Source organism: Lytechinus pictus, chromosome 5 (genome assembly GCF_037042905.1).
Source record: "Lytechinus pictus isolate F3 Inbred chromosome 5, Lp3.0, whole genome shotgun sequence".
Lineage (NCBI taxonomy): Eukaryota > Metazoa > Echinodermata > Echinoidea > Temnopleuroida > Toxopneustidae > Lytechinus > Lytechinus pictus.
Window position 1 is genome coordinate 51,405,608 of NC_087249.1, and position 16,889 is coordinate 51,422,496.

At 35.4% G+C, this 16,889-nt stretch overlaps 1 protein-coding gene across 1 annotated transcript; it reads right to left on the reverse strand.

Annotated features, from left to right (window-relative positions):
• Positions 1–463: 463 nt before the first annotated feature.
• LOC129261122 (uncharacterized) lies at positions 464–16,676 on the reverse strand. The gene is made up of 8 exons (XM_054899171.2): positions 16,155–16,676; positions 15,513–15,552; positions 14,430–14,627; positions 13,410–13,541; positions 11,449–11,607; positions 9,847–10,101; positions 4,296–4,763; positions 464–3,987 (listed from the first exon to the last, which is right to left on the reverse strand). Exons 1-8 carry the CDS (start codon positions 16,521–16,523, stop codon positions 3,608–3,610), a joined length of 2,001 nt encoding a protein of 666 aa, XP_054755146.2. The 5' UTR covers positions 16,524–16,676; the 3' UTR covers positions 464–3,607.
• Between the last annotated feature and the right edge of the window lie 213 nt (positions 16,677–16,889).

A 16,889-nucleotide genomic window follows, 5' to 3' on the forward strand; every position in this document is an offset into this window, starting at 1 on the left:
ATTACATTTAAATATGAATTATCACATTCATGGTTATTTAGTTACAATATGGTTTTGGCTGTGTCTCAGTAGGCTTTCAAATTCATTCTTTATTCAGTATAGAAATAATACATATATACAGTTGATAATTAAATATAATCACTTGATGGGGTCCTCCACACTTGGAAATACTAGCTTGAAATGAAAAGAGTAAAATTAAATATAAAGTGTGCCCTGGCATCAGGATGGTTTTAATAATCTCACACAAGCTTGAATGAGATAGTAATATTCAGTCATAATGAACCATTTGAAAATAACTTTATTCAATTAATATTGGAAAGTCAAAAGGGGCCTAAGCTTTCGATCCTAGCAGAATCTTCTAGCAGAATCTTCGTCGGAGCTGCTCACATGTCATAAACATGATCAGAAGTTTTATTCTTTAGTGATTTTTATTGAACCTTCTACAATGTAATCTCTTTTTAATAACTTTCTGTTATTCAGAGTGGAATTCCCCCTTACACCCATCTTAAAAGCTTTTTCAAATCAAGTTTTTTTTTTACTGTAGTGGGCTCAATTTGATTCCCTCCCCACCCCTTTATGATCTCGACCCTGCCATGTCTGATACAAAACTTTGCACACAAACATAAAAAGAAGTGTATAGGGTGCAGCAACATTGCTTTGTAATTCGTATCAAATTATAAAAATTAAATTATTGTATTTCTATGATGGTAAATCTGTATTTATCTCAAATAAGGTTTATTCATGCAAACAATTTTGCAATTAATATAAAGCATTTCAAACATTTTTTTTCAATCAAATATGATTTTTTCTCTTTGTTATTCATCATAACAGTGCATATTTATGTTACTATGATAAAATATATTCCAGAATTCAATTTAGATCAAGTCTAGAGTAGAAAATATAACTGAAATAGTTTTGATAAATAGTGTATTGAAGCAATTTAGGAAAAAGTTGTCATTCATCTAATTTTGTTTAACTGACATATGCTTTTTTAAAAGATTCGCCAAAACCATGCAACCCATGTTGTCCAATTTTGACGAACTTTTCACCAAAAAGATGCATGAGACTTGAAAAAAAATGACTACTGGTGTGTTGCAACATAGTACAAGTTGGGAAGATTTAAGCAAATTGTCCTTTTGCTAAACAGTAAAAATATCACACAAATATGTTAAGAAAGTTATAGAGCATTCAAAAATTCAAATTATTTCCAAAACCGGTGATGAAGCAGTATACAAGTAAGCAGGGTTCTAGCTAAGACCAATTTTAATGCCAGGTAAAATGAAAAACAAAGAAATAGAGTGGGTGACATCATCAGTTACCTCACTTGCATACCGTCCAAGGTATGTACTGTGTGAGTAAAAAAAACTTGACACCTCACAAATCCCCCATTTAGGAAAAATGTCATGAATGCATTAATATATACGGCCTGAAAGAGTATGTTCTCCCAAATAATTTAATACCATATTTATGCAGTATGTCTTCACGCTTGGATGATCAGAAGGTACTCTGATGCAGTGATGCAAATTTTGACTTGCGCCAAAGTAAGGTATGACTGCAATGAATGAATCCTTTGTCCCGTCTTACAAAGAGTTGCGGTTGATCCGATCAAACACAACTATGGAAAGCTAGTCAACATCTTAAAACTGCACATTTGTTCAAAATATTTTCAAGATTTGATGTAACATCTTGAAACTGCACATTGCTAGCTTTCCATAGTATATTCATATATTCATTGTTTTCTTGAAAATTCAGTGAGCTTCTCTTTGTTTACAAATGACAATGTGCAAATTTCCTGTAGAAAAAATTATGAAATTCATGGATTTCAATATAGTTGAGGTTGTTCAGATCACCGTAACTCTTTGTAAGACCTGGCCCAGATGTCATAATCCTACAAGGGTTGCATTAAAATCCATTTCAAAACACCTTATCCATAATTTACATTATAATTGTTTAAAAAACACTTTTAGTATCAATTCTCAAGTAAATTTCATTGAAAAAGGTATTTGCAAATATGTTCATGTAGGATTATGACATCATTGGAATCTGGATTCATTCTTTGCAGTCATGCCTTACTTTGGCACAAATCACAATTTACATCCCTGCAAAGAAAACCTACTGATTATCCAAGCATGAAGATATACCACACAAATATGGTGTCAAATTATTTGGGAGGAGATACTCTTTTCAGCCATATAAATTTGTTCATGATATATTTCTTCCTTCAATTGGGGGTATGTGACGAGTCTTTTTTTTAATCACATGGTATATAACTGTCTTGTGAAATCGAGCAAAAAAATGTTATAATTTCTTTATTTCATATCAGATTTTGACATAATCTTAACCATTATTGCTTGCTTGATTTTTCTTTTTCTATTAAAATTAACTTTTTGTTGGGGTGGACCTCTCCTTTAATATCAGCTCAATAGGATATCTTTTGGTTAAAAAGGTCCACAAGAAAGCATCAATTAGTTTGAATTTCAAGGGAAGAATTCCAATGCGATTGTACATTACAAAAAAAAAATCATCTATTCTTCTTATATATCCTATTAGATTGCTTCTTGACCAGAACACTGCTAATTTAATGAATAAACATGATTATGAATTCAAAGGGCCTTTGCTGATTCAAAGTGTGGGAAAATATTGCCTCCCCTATTGAACATATCATATGCAGATAATCCTGTTAAGAACTGAATTTTGGAATTCACATTGTCTACGTTTCTCAACAAGGGTCACGTAACACAGTGATTAATTGTATGCTTGATTTCTGCGATGGATTGTACATTGTAGTCAATGGAATCAATTGTTTAAAATATTTTGATGATTGCTAATTCAATTTCAATCTTTATTCATTCAACATTGGATTGATAACATTCTTAGCAGTATATATCATCAATGTAATGTGAACATCTTAAGAAATCAGACATTTCTGTGTGAAACTGGAGACCGATAGAAGCAGGCAATGTTGTGGTCCTGGTGGGTGTTTCATAAAGCTGTTCGTAAGATACAAATGACTTTACGCACGACTGGTGACCCCTTCTTGTGCTAGATGATACATCCCCATGTCATTCATTTAGGACATAAGAACATGTTCCAGTCGTTCGTAAAGTTGTGCGTAACTTTACAAGCAGGTTTATGAAACGCCCACCCGGTCCCCATAGAAAGGGAGAATAGGAAAGTAAGAAAGAAAGGACTGGGTCTTCAACAGAGACTCCCGTTTCATCCTGGACTCCATTAATGTCTACAGCAACGGTATGAGGTGTAGGATCAGTGATTCTATGCCATCAAAAACAGTCAACGACCCCGTGACCTGACGTCTATGAGGATTTCTAATCCTGCTAAAGTGCCAAAGCTTATACGGTATCCAACGTTAAACACCATCGATTGCCACATATTTGCGTTGTGCCCTTGTATAATCTGACCAATGTGGTCATGCAATATATATCCAATAAAACTGGGTTTATAGAGTGACTCGAGGCCCATAACCTTTCGTTAACACCACTTGGTCTACCTCCTGTGATCATCTTTGATAATTTCACTGGTCCTATGCAGTCACAGAGAGAAGGCAGGATAAAGTAGCTTCTTTCAGCGCTGTCTTCTCCTCATGACGTCACCTGTAATCCATGGGCTCCGCCTTTATGAACGTACCATCACTTAACGTGATACCACCACCACCGCCGCCTCCTCCTACATCAAGCCCTCCCGGTGGAGCACATTGGGAGTCCAAGCACTGATGCCATTCAAGCTCCTTCTCACTGTCACACCAAAAGTCACACTTGGGACACTTGACAGCGTCCTTCTCGCACTTCACCGGGATTGTCAACGCTTGATCAGGAAACGCACCCATCCTCGAAGCATCTCTGAACACATTTTCCTTGGAGTCCACAGGCTCGTTGTTCTCAGGGCTGCTGGCAGAGTTCATGTTTGTCAGAAGCAGAGATGAGGGCATAATGCTTACCGGGTACACGGGATTGGGAGCGACGTCATTAGCTGTGAACATGAATAGAGAAATCAATAATAAACCAAATTCAATTCAAATCTTTGAGCACAGGGTCAATAACCTCTAACAAGATAGTCAAGAAATATCATGGGAAAAAAAGAAAAAAACAAAGAAAATAAAGAGATAACAAGATAACAATTAAAGAGTTTGAAATAGGATGCCATATTGCACCCACCCTCCTTATTTTTCTATTTTTTTTTTATCAAACTCAACCAATTTGTTCTCATTGCTTGTATTGTGTTTAAGTAATGCACATAACACTAAAATGACATAAAAACCTACAATGAGAATGGCCTACCCATTGTTTGGTTGTCTGAGTGATCCTTGGAGGACTTGCTTCCAAGGTTGCCCGACTCCGCCATCACAAGGCCAAGATTTTGAAGGTCAGCAAAAAGCAGATCAGAATTAGACCCATCTATGAGTTGAATGGAGTTTATTGTAAATCTATTCTTATCTTCTTCTTTCCTCGTATCTGCTATTGATTCCCCCAGGACAGTTGACTGGCTTGTCAAGTTTCCCTCCTTCTTTTCCTTCTTCTTCTTTTTCTTCTTCTTCTTCTTCCTCATCTTCTCATTCTTCACCGGGGATCCTTTCTTCGACGGCGACGGAGACGGAGGTGGAGGGTTTGCTTTGTGTTTCATCCGCAACTTTTTCCACACGTTATAGTTCTTTCTCCTCTTGACTGTGGCCTTTGGTTCCTCTTTTTCTGTTATGCTAAGCCCATCAAATAATCTGTTCTTATTTTCTTGGAATATGTCCAAGACATCTGAGGAGAAAACAGACCAAGAAGATAATCAATTTGAATTCACAGATCCTTGGGCTCTGTGTATTCCTTGATGGATAGAACCCTCTTCTGAATCTATTTCTATTAGATTCATAAACTCTTTATTTTTTAATTCTAAACCATCAAACACAGTGAGAAAAGATGCCCAAAATGGATAAAATTCGCCATTTTTCAAAAGGGTCACAAAGCAGCTATAAAAGAGGAGAGAAAATTGCTACAAAACAGCAAGTTGTTCACTGTGAATCACTTTCCTGGATGAACACTTCTATGACTCCTCAAACACATGTCCAGTGGAGGTTGAAATTTTACGCACCTAGGCTGTTCAACACAAAATGGCCTCTTGTCAGAATCACAAACTCTACATTATCTTCTGAAACATTTGTCCTGTCATACCTTGCTATTTTGCTGATGATTTACTTCTACTGTAGGGCAAAATTTTAACCCTAGAATGGGGGGGGGGGTGGGGTGGTGGTGATGCTGGCAACAAGCCCTCTATCCTACCTCATGATTCATGCTGTTTTCAAAGAATGAAACTACAGTTACAGAGCAAAGGTACAAGACTTTTCAGACTAACTTAATGAAACAGACAAGTATAGCATTGCGATGCCACATGACTTATGAGAATATGTCAGGTCAAAATTGGCTTATTTTGTGCTTTGTGTACAATGTCAATGAAAGATTGAGTTTATAAAAAGGGTGGGTTTATTATTCTCTTTGGATTTCTTAATTAATTTAGAGATAAATTTGGTTGCCCAAATGAGAAAAAGTGATTTTATTTATTTATTTAAAGCATAAGGAAAAATTTGTCTTTGGTATGGTAATTTTTCTTTCTGAAAACTAGTAGACTTGTTAACTGCAAAAAAAGGGGTGAACGCTGCATTTTTTAGTACAAATGTCCCACTTGGCACAAATGTTCCTTGAGTCAAAAGAAAAAGATTCATCCAAAGAGACACGCTGTATCTATGCAAATAAGCAAGTAATTTGCATAAATTTGCATATTATGTCGATATAGTAAAAACAAGTATTTCAGAATATATTTTTAACCAGAACTGCCCTAAAATTGGAAATAAAGACTTAGGGAAAGAAAGGGAAGAAAATTGTCATAGAATAATTGGGATATCCTTGTTTATTATTACCTAATTTACATAAATTATGCAAATTATAATTTAAAACAAAGTATTTTTTCATGAATCCTGAACTGTTTTGTAAATAACAGCAATTAATGCACAAGATCAACATTCTACATGAAAGAGAATATATTAGCGAAAACATCGATATGCTTCATGACAGTATTAGTGTCTTAATTTGCTTAGAAAGAGGGCAAATATGTCAAAATGTATGACGTGATATTGCGCTAAAACGAGACCAAAACAACCTCTATGTCACAGTCACACTCACGAATCGGACAATAAAGCGATCAATGGTATGTCATTCGAGATAACACAATCTCAACACAATAGCTTCCATCGGCTTCTCGTATCGCTTTTGTTGGTGTGTCTGCCACACCGTAATCTATGGTATATACGGGCAAAATGCATTTCGGTATCGGTAAAACACTATTAATTTTGTTTTATTTGTTTCTAATTTGTTTCTCTTGGAAAATTTACAGGAGACATTGCTTTGCAGGTTACTGCTTTAATGAAGCTCTGGCACATGAATCATGACGAATGTACCCCACCTCAATCCATATTTTAACTTTGTTAAAATATATATCTTTTGGAGACCCCGAAGTGGCAAAACTGCATTCCCCGCGGCATTCCCGCTACTTTACAAAACCAGTTTGACTTGTATTATCGACTTGGAAAAGACAGATGTATGAGACATCAGTTAACATGTTTCCAGAAGATTTTTTTTTTATTATTTAAGCCTACGTCCATGGGAGCTCTCCGAATTTACCCCATCCCCTCTCTGTATTTCGACACTAAATAATAAAAAAAATCGTGTTTTAAAGCCACCGGCAAGGCAAATTGCGTTTTTGGTATGATAAAGCAACTTTTATATCTATATTTCATATTTATCTATATTAATATTATTATTATCATTAATATTATTATTATTATTATTGTTATTATTATTATCATTGTTGTTGTTTTGCAGTTTGTAATAATGCTCTAGCACAGAAAAGGCTATAACCCAACAGGAGCATGCCTATATAGGATACCCTTTCCCCTTATGGTTTTATGTATTCAAAAATAGTTTATTGTCTTTATCTTTAGAACTCATATCTTGGAATAGATTGAGGTGAAAATATTCTACAATTGACATGTAGAAGAGCTGTGGTACATTGAATAAAAGCCACACGTAAGCTCTAAAATACCCCTTTATTGATTCCACTCTATGTTAAATTTAAATATTTTTAGAGTCCATTCGGAAGAAAGATACATTTCTACTACACACAGTAAAGCCTCTTTACTTTCTCCTCTTGAAAAAAAAACATAGAAGGCATTGTTTTATATCGCATAAAATAAGTTCGTGTACATGACGGTGGCCTGTCGAAGTTGCCCAACCCTTTATTTTGTTTTGACAATATATATTTAGAATATCGTCTAAATGAAGCCCTCATCTGTAAAAGGGCACATATTAAAGGCAGCATCTACATATATATATATATATATATGTGAAATTCATCAAATATTTAAAATGTGTTTTTCCAGAATCACACACTTGTTCCAAAGGAAAAGGGACGCCATCAGTACATTAACAGACTGAACATTTTAAAACAAACTAGAAATGAAAGGGATGTTTATGAAAAGTAAGTAATAATATCAAAATAATAATAATAATAATATAGGTATATTTACCCAGGGTAGCCACTTCAGTTCCGAAAACTGTTCTCCCAGCGGGCCCTGCTATTATTACCCGGCTAAGCTAGGCTACCTATTCGGTGCACACAGCTTTTTGAGGAATTACTTCCTGCCGGTACCCATTTACCTCACCTGGGTCGAGTGCAGCACAATGTAGATGCTGCCTTTAATAAGTGCCCTTTTCCAGATGAGGGTTTCATTTAGACGATATTCTAAATATATATTGTTGAAACAAAATAAACGGTTGGGCAACTTCGACAGGCCACCGTCACGTACACGAACTTATTTTATGAGATATAAAACAATGCCTTCTATGTTGTTGTGTTTTTTTTTCAAGAGGAGAATGCAAAGAGTCTTTACTTTGTGTAGTAGAAATGCATCTTTCTTCCGATTGGGCTCTAAAATTATTTAAATTTAACATAGAGTGGAATCAATAAAGGGCTGTGTGGCTGTTCTTCAATGTACCACAGCTCCTCTACATGTCAGTTGTAGATTATTTTCTCCTCAATCTATTCCAAGATATCAATACAAACAAAAGTAATCTTTTAAGAGTTCTAAAGACAATAAACTATTTTTGAATACATAAAACCAAAAAGGGAGAGGGTATCCTAGGCATGCTCCTGTTGGGTTATAGCCTTTACTGTGCTAGAGCACTATTACAAATGGCAGAACAATAATAATAATAATAATAATAATAACAGTAATAATAATAATAATAATAATATTAATAATAATTATAATAATATCAATAATGATGAATGTAAATATAAAATTATAGATATAAAAGTTGCTTTATTATACCAAAAAACGCAATTTGCCTTTAAAACACGATATTTTCTTTATTTAAAGTCGAAATACGGAGAGGGGATGGGGTAAATTCGGAGGGCTCCCATGGACGTAGGCTTAAATAAATAAAAAAAACTTTCTTCAGGAAACATGTTGACTGATGTCTCATACATCTGTCTTTTCCAAGTCGATTATACAAGTCAAACTGGTTTTGTAAAGTGGCGGGAATGCAGGGGGATGCAGTTTTGCCACCTCGGGGTCTCCAAAAAGATATATATTTTAATAAAGTTAAAATATGGATTGAGGTAGGATACATTCGTCATGATTCATGTGCCAGAGTTTCATTAAAGCAGTAACCTGCAAAGCAATGTCTCCTGTAAATTTTCCAAGAGAACCAAAATAGAAACAAATAAAACAAAATTAATAGTGTTTTACCGATACCGAAATGCATTTTGTCCGTATGTATCATAGATTACCGTGTGGCAGACACACCAACAAAAGCGATACGAGAAGCCGATGGAAGCTATTGTGTTGAGATTGAGTTATCTCGAATGACATACCATTGATCGCTTTATTGTCCGATTCGTGAGTGTGACTGTGACAGAGAGATTGTTTTGGTCTCGTTTTAGCGCAATATCACGTCATACATTTTGACATATTTGCCCTCTTTCTAAGCAAATTAAGACACTAATACTGTCATGAAGCATATCGATGTTTTCGCTAATATATTCTCTTTCATGTAGAATGTTGATCTTGTGCATTAATTGCTGTTATTTACAAAACAGTTCAGGATTCATGAAAAAATACTTTGTTTTAAATTATGATTTGCATAATTTATGTAAATTAGGTAATAATTAACAAGGATATCCCAAATATTTTATAACAATTTTCTTCCCTTTCTTACCCTAAGTCTTTATTTCCAATTTTAGGGCAATTCTGGTTAAAAATATATTCTGAAATACTTGTTTTTACTATATCGACATAATATGCAAATTTATGCAAATTACTTGCTTATTTGCATAGATACAGCGTGTCTCTTTGGATGAATCTTTTTCTTTTGACTCAAGGAACATTTGTGCCAAGTGGGACATTTGTACTAAAAAATGCAGCGTTCAACCTCTTAACAAGTCTACTAAACATAAGATAATAAAGACATCTGAAAAAGCAAAAATCTCAAATCAAATTGGGTGTATATCATGCAAACAAATCTTTTCACAAATAAATTTGACTTATACATAATAATTTTTAATTTTATTTATACTATCTTGCAGCTTATGTTGAAAAGAATGGGCATGCAAAGTTTGGCACAGTTGCTTTGTTATTATTAACCTTGAACCTGTAAAAAAATCATTGCTTTCTTTTCCACTTATCATTAATCTCTGATCAATTTTTGACTGAAGTACATGTACCCCTTTAAGATCTCACATTAAACAATAAAAAATCAATAAAAGGCATTATTTTCAGACAATCCTTACCCACAAGTCCTGTAAGGCCTGTGGTCACTGGCAGTTTGTCTATCACTGTCTTCTTCTTAGGTTTGCCAAAGGCAGTCTTCTGTAGTTTTGTCCATTTGGTGTCCTTAACTAAGACAACGTCAGGGACATTGCTCTTAACAAAGGCCTCTCTGGCTATTCTCTTGAACTTGCACGTGTGCCTAACAACCCTTGTCATATTCACCAATACAGAACCACAATATGGACACAGCGGACTTTCGGTGCAGAATAGCTCTCCTGCAAAAAGTAAAGACAGTTATATGTGAATTACATGTAGAGCTGCATGATACTGCATACCATTTTCAATTTAATGTCTTATAGCGGTGCATTGTACACATAAATATTTGACATACTGCATGATGCGCTAAAATCTGACATATTCTATACGAGTATATAAAATACCATGCTGTGCAATATCATGCTGTATCGCTTGGTCTAGTGATTGGCTATCAAGGAATAATATTGGATGGCTTTTCTCTATGGGATACAAAAAGTATTCCCCTGTTCGGACCAATATTACACTCAAACTACAATTTGTGCAATATTCCCGAACTTGCTAAATATTTCTGGTACCCCATTCTTGTCCCTTGAATAACAGTCTATTCAATGAAATTTCAGTGTTGTTTTGCCTCAATATCATTGTCAAATCATGAAGCCCTAGGGTGAACAAAATCAAAAGGAATGGCCAATTCACAGATACTTCGACAAATTCTAACATTTCATCTTACCAATTTAACTAAAATATGGTAATCCTGAATCCACATCGAAACAAATTTTGAAAGAAAAATACTGTATCACATGAATCCAAATTGAATTAAATCAGAATGAATGAGGATATCTTAAGACCACTACTTTCCCATGGACAGATTTACAAAGGCATTCTTTGAAATATAACAAGTAAAACTCTTCTATTCTCACAGGGACAGTATTTTTCATTTCCCACATCTAGAGTTTCCATTAAAATAGGCCATTCCATCATCTCCCTAGGTGCTCAGCATAAACCAAATGAGAGTATTGTGTTTTCAATGTTGTCCATTATTAGAAAGTTAGTAACAGAGGTACGATAGCTCAGTTGGTAAAGCAGTGGTCTTGTAACCATGGCGACCCAACAGCCAGGCCAGCACACTAGTGCCCTTTGGTGAGGCGTCTATCCTCCTTACCAGCTTCTTTGAAGAGGACCCTTAAGCTATAGTTCATTTGGTTACTTTAGGACCTGTCACATCGTTCCATGCAAGCCTTGCAGATGAGTTGTGGGCAATCACCAACAACTCACCCGCAACAAGTTTTGAGCATGTTAAAAACATTTCTGTGGGCACATCAGACTTGCATGTGCTCTTCAGGGCAACTTCGTGCAAGATACATGTAGTGTCAATGCGAATGAACTTCAGGCAACCTGTGGGACAGTCCAGCCTGCAGGTAGCAAAAATAGTCACCCATAAATATGCAAACAATGTGATAAGGCCTTTCAGAAGTAAGGTAAAATAACCGTTAATTTATTAGTCACCATTGCTTTTTTCACTGTTTCTTTGGCATTTTTATCACTGCCCAGAACCAGAACCAGATAATTCACCATTATAAACTAACCAAGACAAGGAACAGACAAGTTCTGCTTCAATCGGATGGTCTCCTCACTATCACCCAGAATGCTTAGCGTTGATGGTGTCATAGGGTCAAAGGTCACAGGGATATTGCTTCCTTTCCTCTCAAGCCGATGCATGTAAGTATCAAACTTTGTTCTGAAATCTACAAGTAAAAAATTATAACAAAAGAAGAAACTGATTATTGAATGAACAAATAATGGTAAAAACAAAATCTTTAAGTGTATTGAAATTCAATGTTAATATCCTGGGCCTTTTTCCGGGCATATTAGTTATTCTTATGAATATGACAACTGATCTTTTGCAAAATGTGCTGTAAAACAAATCACAGTAACAGCTTTTGGACCGTTAAAAGTCGTATTGTTGATTTACACAGGTCTAGAAAGCAATTAGATATACCTATCATATTGTCAGAAGCAAATACTTGTAAATTGGACCAATTTGATTCATCCCTTTTAAAAAGGAGATTGAAATCCTTGCAACAAGTTAACTTATATCTTGTATGAACACAGCAAGATAACAAAATAGGATCAATCATAATTTGAGAATAGGACAAACAATAAGAAAGTTAAAGGAGAATGAAACTCTTGGAGCAAGTTAGCTTTTGTGAAAGCAGAAAAATAAAAAAATAAGATCTACAAAAGTTTGTGTAAAATAGGACTAGCAATAAAAGAGTTATGAGCATTTGAATGTCGAGATCACTAATGCTATGGAGATCCTCCCATTGGCAATGCGACCAAGATCTGTGATGTCACACACGTACAACTCTCCCATTTGGACACTGAAAATATACCCCAAAACATTTCTTTTTGCTCATTCTAATCATATGACAAACGATTCATCAATGATATAATGTTGTGAAACCTCTGTACTTGTCATCTCATAAAGAGAACACCTCACCTTGTGATAGACTCTATAAAAGTGAGAATATAAGTGAAATAAGTACTAAAGTAATGAGGGAGTTGTACGTGTGTGATATCACAGATCTTGGTCGCATTGCCGATGGGAGGATCTACATGGCACTAGTGATCTCAATATTCAAATGCTCATAACTTTCTTATTATTCATTCAATCTTCCTCAAACTTTCAACAATGTAATCCTTTGATTTTTCTCTTTGATATGGATTCAGCTGGTTTCAAGGGTTTCATTCTCCTTTAATGAGCATTTGTAAGTCGAAATCACTATAAATGCTATGTATTGTAGATCACATTAGCAAAATAAGCACGGAATTCTATTAAATGTCGGGTATTTTTCGAAGGATTATTAATACACTGTCCCACATATGCTTTTCTGTGCTAATGATAATCAGCATTGTCAATTTTGAGCTAAGTATTTCATGATTTTACAAAAATAGGTTTACAATAATGTGCCCGATCTAGATGTATGATAATATTTTGACAATTAACCTTGATTTAAAAGACTTTTTCATGAAATAATTGTTTGCTACAACTACTGCCTCAAACAGGATTTCCTTCCTTTGTTTTCTCTTGCAAATTGCTTTGTTTTGGGCACAAATACTATTTACATATCATCAGAAACTCTGTACTTTCTTTCAATGTCACTCTCAACATGTGGCACCTTTTAGATGGGTCAGCAGCCAGCTTTTTCTATCAAGATACACGACGAGATTTCTGAAATTTCTGAGAAGCATAAAATCTAGAGTTCTGATTGGGTGAATGTTTTAAAAACACCAGGCGTGGGTAATTTGAAGAAATTACTAAATACTGAACGGTAGAACATCGTCCATACTGTGAGCAAAGGACACTCTTGTGTGACTGCCCCTAAATCTCCAATGTGAATCAAATAAATGGTATTTTCAACATAAAGATCAGAACTATCATCAACCTGCTACTTTTACAAAAGTCGCATCTCGTCCAATCCATGGCCCAATCGGATTTCGAACAACCCCCTTCATCTTTAGAGACAATATAATGTATATATCTAACCTTGTGATGAACTAGACCACCATCTATATTCTCCCTTTCTTCTGCCTTCGTCTATCAATACCTTATTAGCTCTCGATTCTTCTATACTTGTGATCTGCTCAAACACTTTCTTTAGGGGAAGATTAAGATCACCTGCAAAAAGAATAATAAAATTATCAATGAGAACTAATTAAAAGGAAACATCTGTCAAACAAGGCATTTGCGATGTTGTGTCCTGCCCACTTGTGAAAATGACCAGAAATATTGCGATTTGCAAGGGCACGCAACAGAATTGTATCAAAAGTTCATTGTGAAATAACTGGGATGGAATAACATTTGTCATAAGAACCTTGCACCTTTGACCTTACCATGGGACCTCTGACTGCAGCATAACATGCAGGTCCCCTCAGTGCATCTACCATCTAAGTTTGGTTGAAAAGTGACTTACGGTTGCAGAGTTATGTGTCATAAGGTTTGTGACGGACGGACGACATAATCCCTAAGTCTCGCCTTCACCTCTGGTGGGCGAGACAAAAAATGACTATTAGAAAACTAATGACAATTTTGTGCTCTTCTGTGCTCGAGAAGGGTTTCATATAAATTATAAACAAGACATAATACTCATATACATGTATTTCATTGGATCTGGCACCTGACTGAAATAAATTTTTAAGTAAAATTGGTAAATTTATCCAATGAAATATAATTTCTAGTTTATATCCTTGACACCATTGGTGTTTTCAAGCACATACTGCACATTAATATAATCTACTGTAGTAATGAACTGAAATAGTGACATGCACTTTGAGATGATTTACCTTTAGAAAAGATAGGCTTTAACCTCACATTGTCATCTGCATTGTGTTCCATTGGGGAAAGGGAAAAGAAATAAACCTCATGGTCTTCTATAAGTATTGTATCTCTATCAAGAACCCTATCATTAGAGGAAATTATGTCATGACTGGGATTTGATCCCATGACCCTCTAATTCAGAGTCCAAAGACTAATCCACTGGGCCACAACAATCCACTGTGCACATACCTTCAAAGAAAACTGGATTCCTTTTCTCCACATGCCTCTTGAGCATCACAGGCACCACAGGTTGGTTCTTATAGCTCTTCTGAACTGTCGTATTATGTTTTTCCGCTTGTACGTCATCATCTGTTGGTCCAACCACATCCACATCCATCTCACCGTTTGTGCGATGGTGTGGGTTTGTAGATAGTCCAAGTTCCTCCACTGTAAATAATAGGATGATGCATTATTAAACCCTTCACTATTTCTAGTGATAAATAATCCATTTGATTCAAAGTGCTGAAACATTTATGTACACTAATATGCCTCTTGAAATCCATATTTTTCTTCTTGTTTTTACTGAAATCAATGCTAAAATAAGTAATACTTAAATGCTATCTAATATACAAATTTATTAAAAATGATATTTGAAGACATTTTATCTCATTCTTTTGATACTTTATGCTTTGTATAAGTTTAAGGACTCTGTATGAAAATTATTGAGTCAAGTCACAAACTGTGTATTGGTGTCCTAAATTCAACGAATCCTTTCAGGAAAGTCCATGGATTTTGGTTACAATTGTCATATCTTGCCTGGCCTAGCAACACCTGATGGATTGTGTCAACTGACAGCTGGATATTGTGCTCAATGGAATTATTTTCTTTCAATTCAAATTCAACCCAGTGTGAAGTTCACCTTATGATATCCAGTGTTACATGAATTCATGTTTTGTGATGCTTTTTATGTTTAATTTCATTCATGTTATCATGATGCTTCGCCTCTTGATCAAGCCCATACATGCCCTAGATGCAGGGAGAGTATGTCTCTCAAGAATTGGACTTTACAGTCATCAGAGATCCTGTGTCTACCCAATCTTCGCTAGCGATGTTTAGCCATAATGTTCATTTCAGAATGATTAAAATAAAACCTGTGTATCTATATACATGTATCTATGCTCAGTGTCGTTTGGCACTCAGCTTCATAGGGCACAGACTCCAAACAAAGCCCAAAGAAACCCCCATTTATTCCAATACAGTCAATTACGAATCTTGTCCTAAATAATGCAATTTAAAGTTAGTTGATCTATATCAAAAGCTGAGTTCACTAACCTTGTTTTGTTTTACTCGTATCCATTTCTCTGTCACAGGCCTAGTGTGAAAAGAAAACAAATAGAAAATCAGCTGATAAGTAAATTGCTTAAAGCATTTTGAAAGCTTAGGTAAAGTGCATTATACTTAAGTATCATCTAACATTCTACATGTAGGTTGACAATATTGCAGTAGCATTCCCCCAATATTTTGTAAGCTATTGATTCATTGAGAAAATGTGAATTGTGATATATAGTGCCCCCTCTCAGTAATGTTTTGATTTTTGTATAAAAAGGGGCATTTTTAGCACTAAGACCAGGCTATCTTATGAATTTAGTGATTGGACATCAGAGAGCTATAAACCAGCCAAGTATGAAGTCCTCGGCCCAATTTCACACAAAAAAAGTTATGATAGCAACTATTGCTGCATGTCAATTTTCATTGGAAGAGCCAATCAAAAAGCATAATTTTCACTGTTATGAAATGGGGCCCTGAAATTTCAGCCCATTCTGTGCTTGAAAATTGATTTGATATAAAAGAAAAATATTGCAAATATTTTAATTTCATCGGGCAGCCAGTCAAAATAAGTAAAAAACTATTCAAATTGTGCAATCTAATTAATTCAAACTGACTACCTAAAAAGAAATAAATGCTCCACCTCACCTCTTGCAAATCCATGCTAGATTGTTCTTGTCTCTCTGATGACTTCAATCTCTGGCTTTCCTGGTGGCTTTTTCCAAGATCGATTTTCTTTGCGTTCCTTGATGTCTTAAAGATTGTTGGAACTGCGTCATCATTGAGTGCTCGGCACATACTCCCGATCCTACCCAACATTGGGTCAGGTTCTTTGTAGCAACTGTCTTCGAAATGTTTGGAGCAGATCACGGAGCTTTCCTTAGGTGTCCATCCCTCTATTACATTCTGCACTGCATGGATCCATTTCTTGCATAGCTGGGGATCTTCTGGGAAACTGTGGACTTGGATGGAGAAGGAGTTGCCCCCGTCTTTCTCACATGCATCACAATGTGACATGGTTGACCTTCGACAGGTCACTGTTTCTTCAGCCGAATGTGATTTTTACGTCATGGCTTGGATAAGGACCAATGTCAGTATAAATTTCGACTCTCAGACCCAATATCTCTTTCAAAATCCTCTAGATGGCAGATTTTTAACTAGGCAAGATTCCTAGAGAAATGACATAAAGAATAATAAAGACAATGTATTATTTAGAGCCGAGTTGGTACGGTTGTACACAGCAGTTTGTGACAATTTTCTTCCGCCATTGCCCCACCCCCTTTGATCTGCCCCTTCCAGCAGCATCATTGGGGGAAATATTTTTTTTTAATAAAAAGGTAAAAACAGGCCAACATATTTCTTATGGTACCTATCAACATCATA

What these genes read in the sequence shown, in the direction of transcription:
- LOC129261122 (XM_054899171.2), bottom strand. Translation starts at nt 16,523, where the DNA reads ATGTCACATTGTGATGCATGTGAGAAAGACGGGGGCAACTCCTTCTCC. An exon ending in GAATCCAGTTTTCTTTGAAG is followed by an intron (nt 13,542 to 14,429) that starts GTATGTGCACAG and finishes TTCTTTTTGCAG; the next exon opens with GTGATCTTAATCTTCCCCTA. An exon ending in GTGGTCTAGTTCATCACAAG is followed by an intron (nt 11,608 to 13,409) that starts GTTAGATATATA and finishes TTTTACTTGTAG; the next exon opens with ATTTCAGAACAAAGTTTGAT.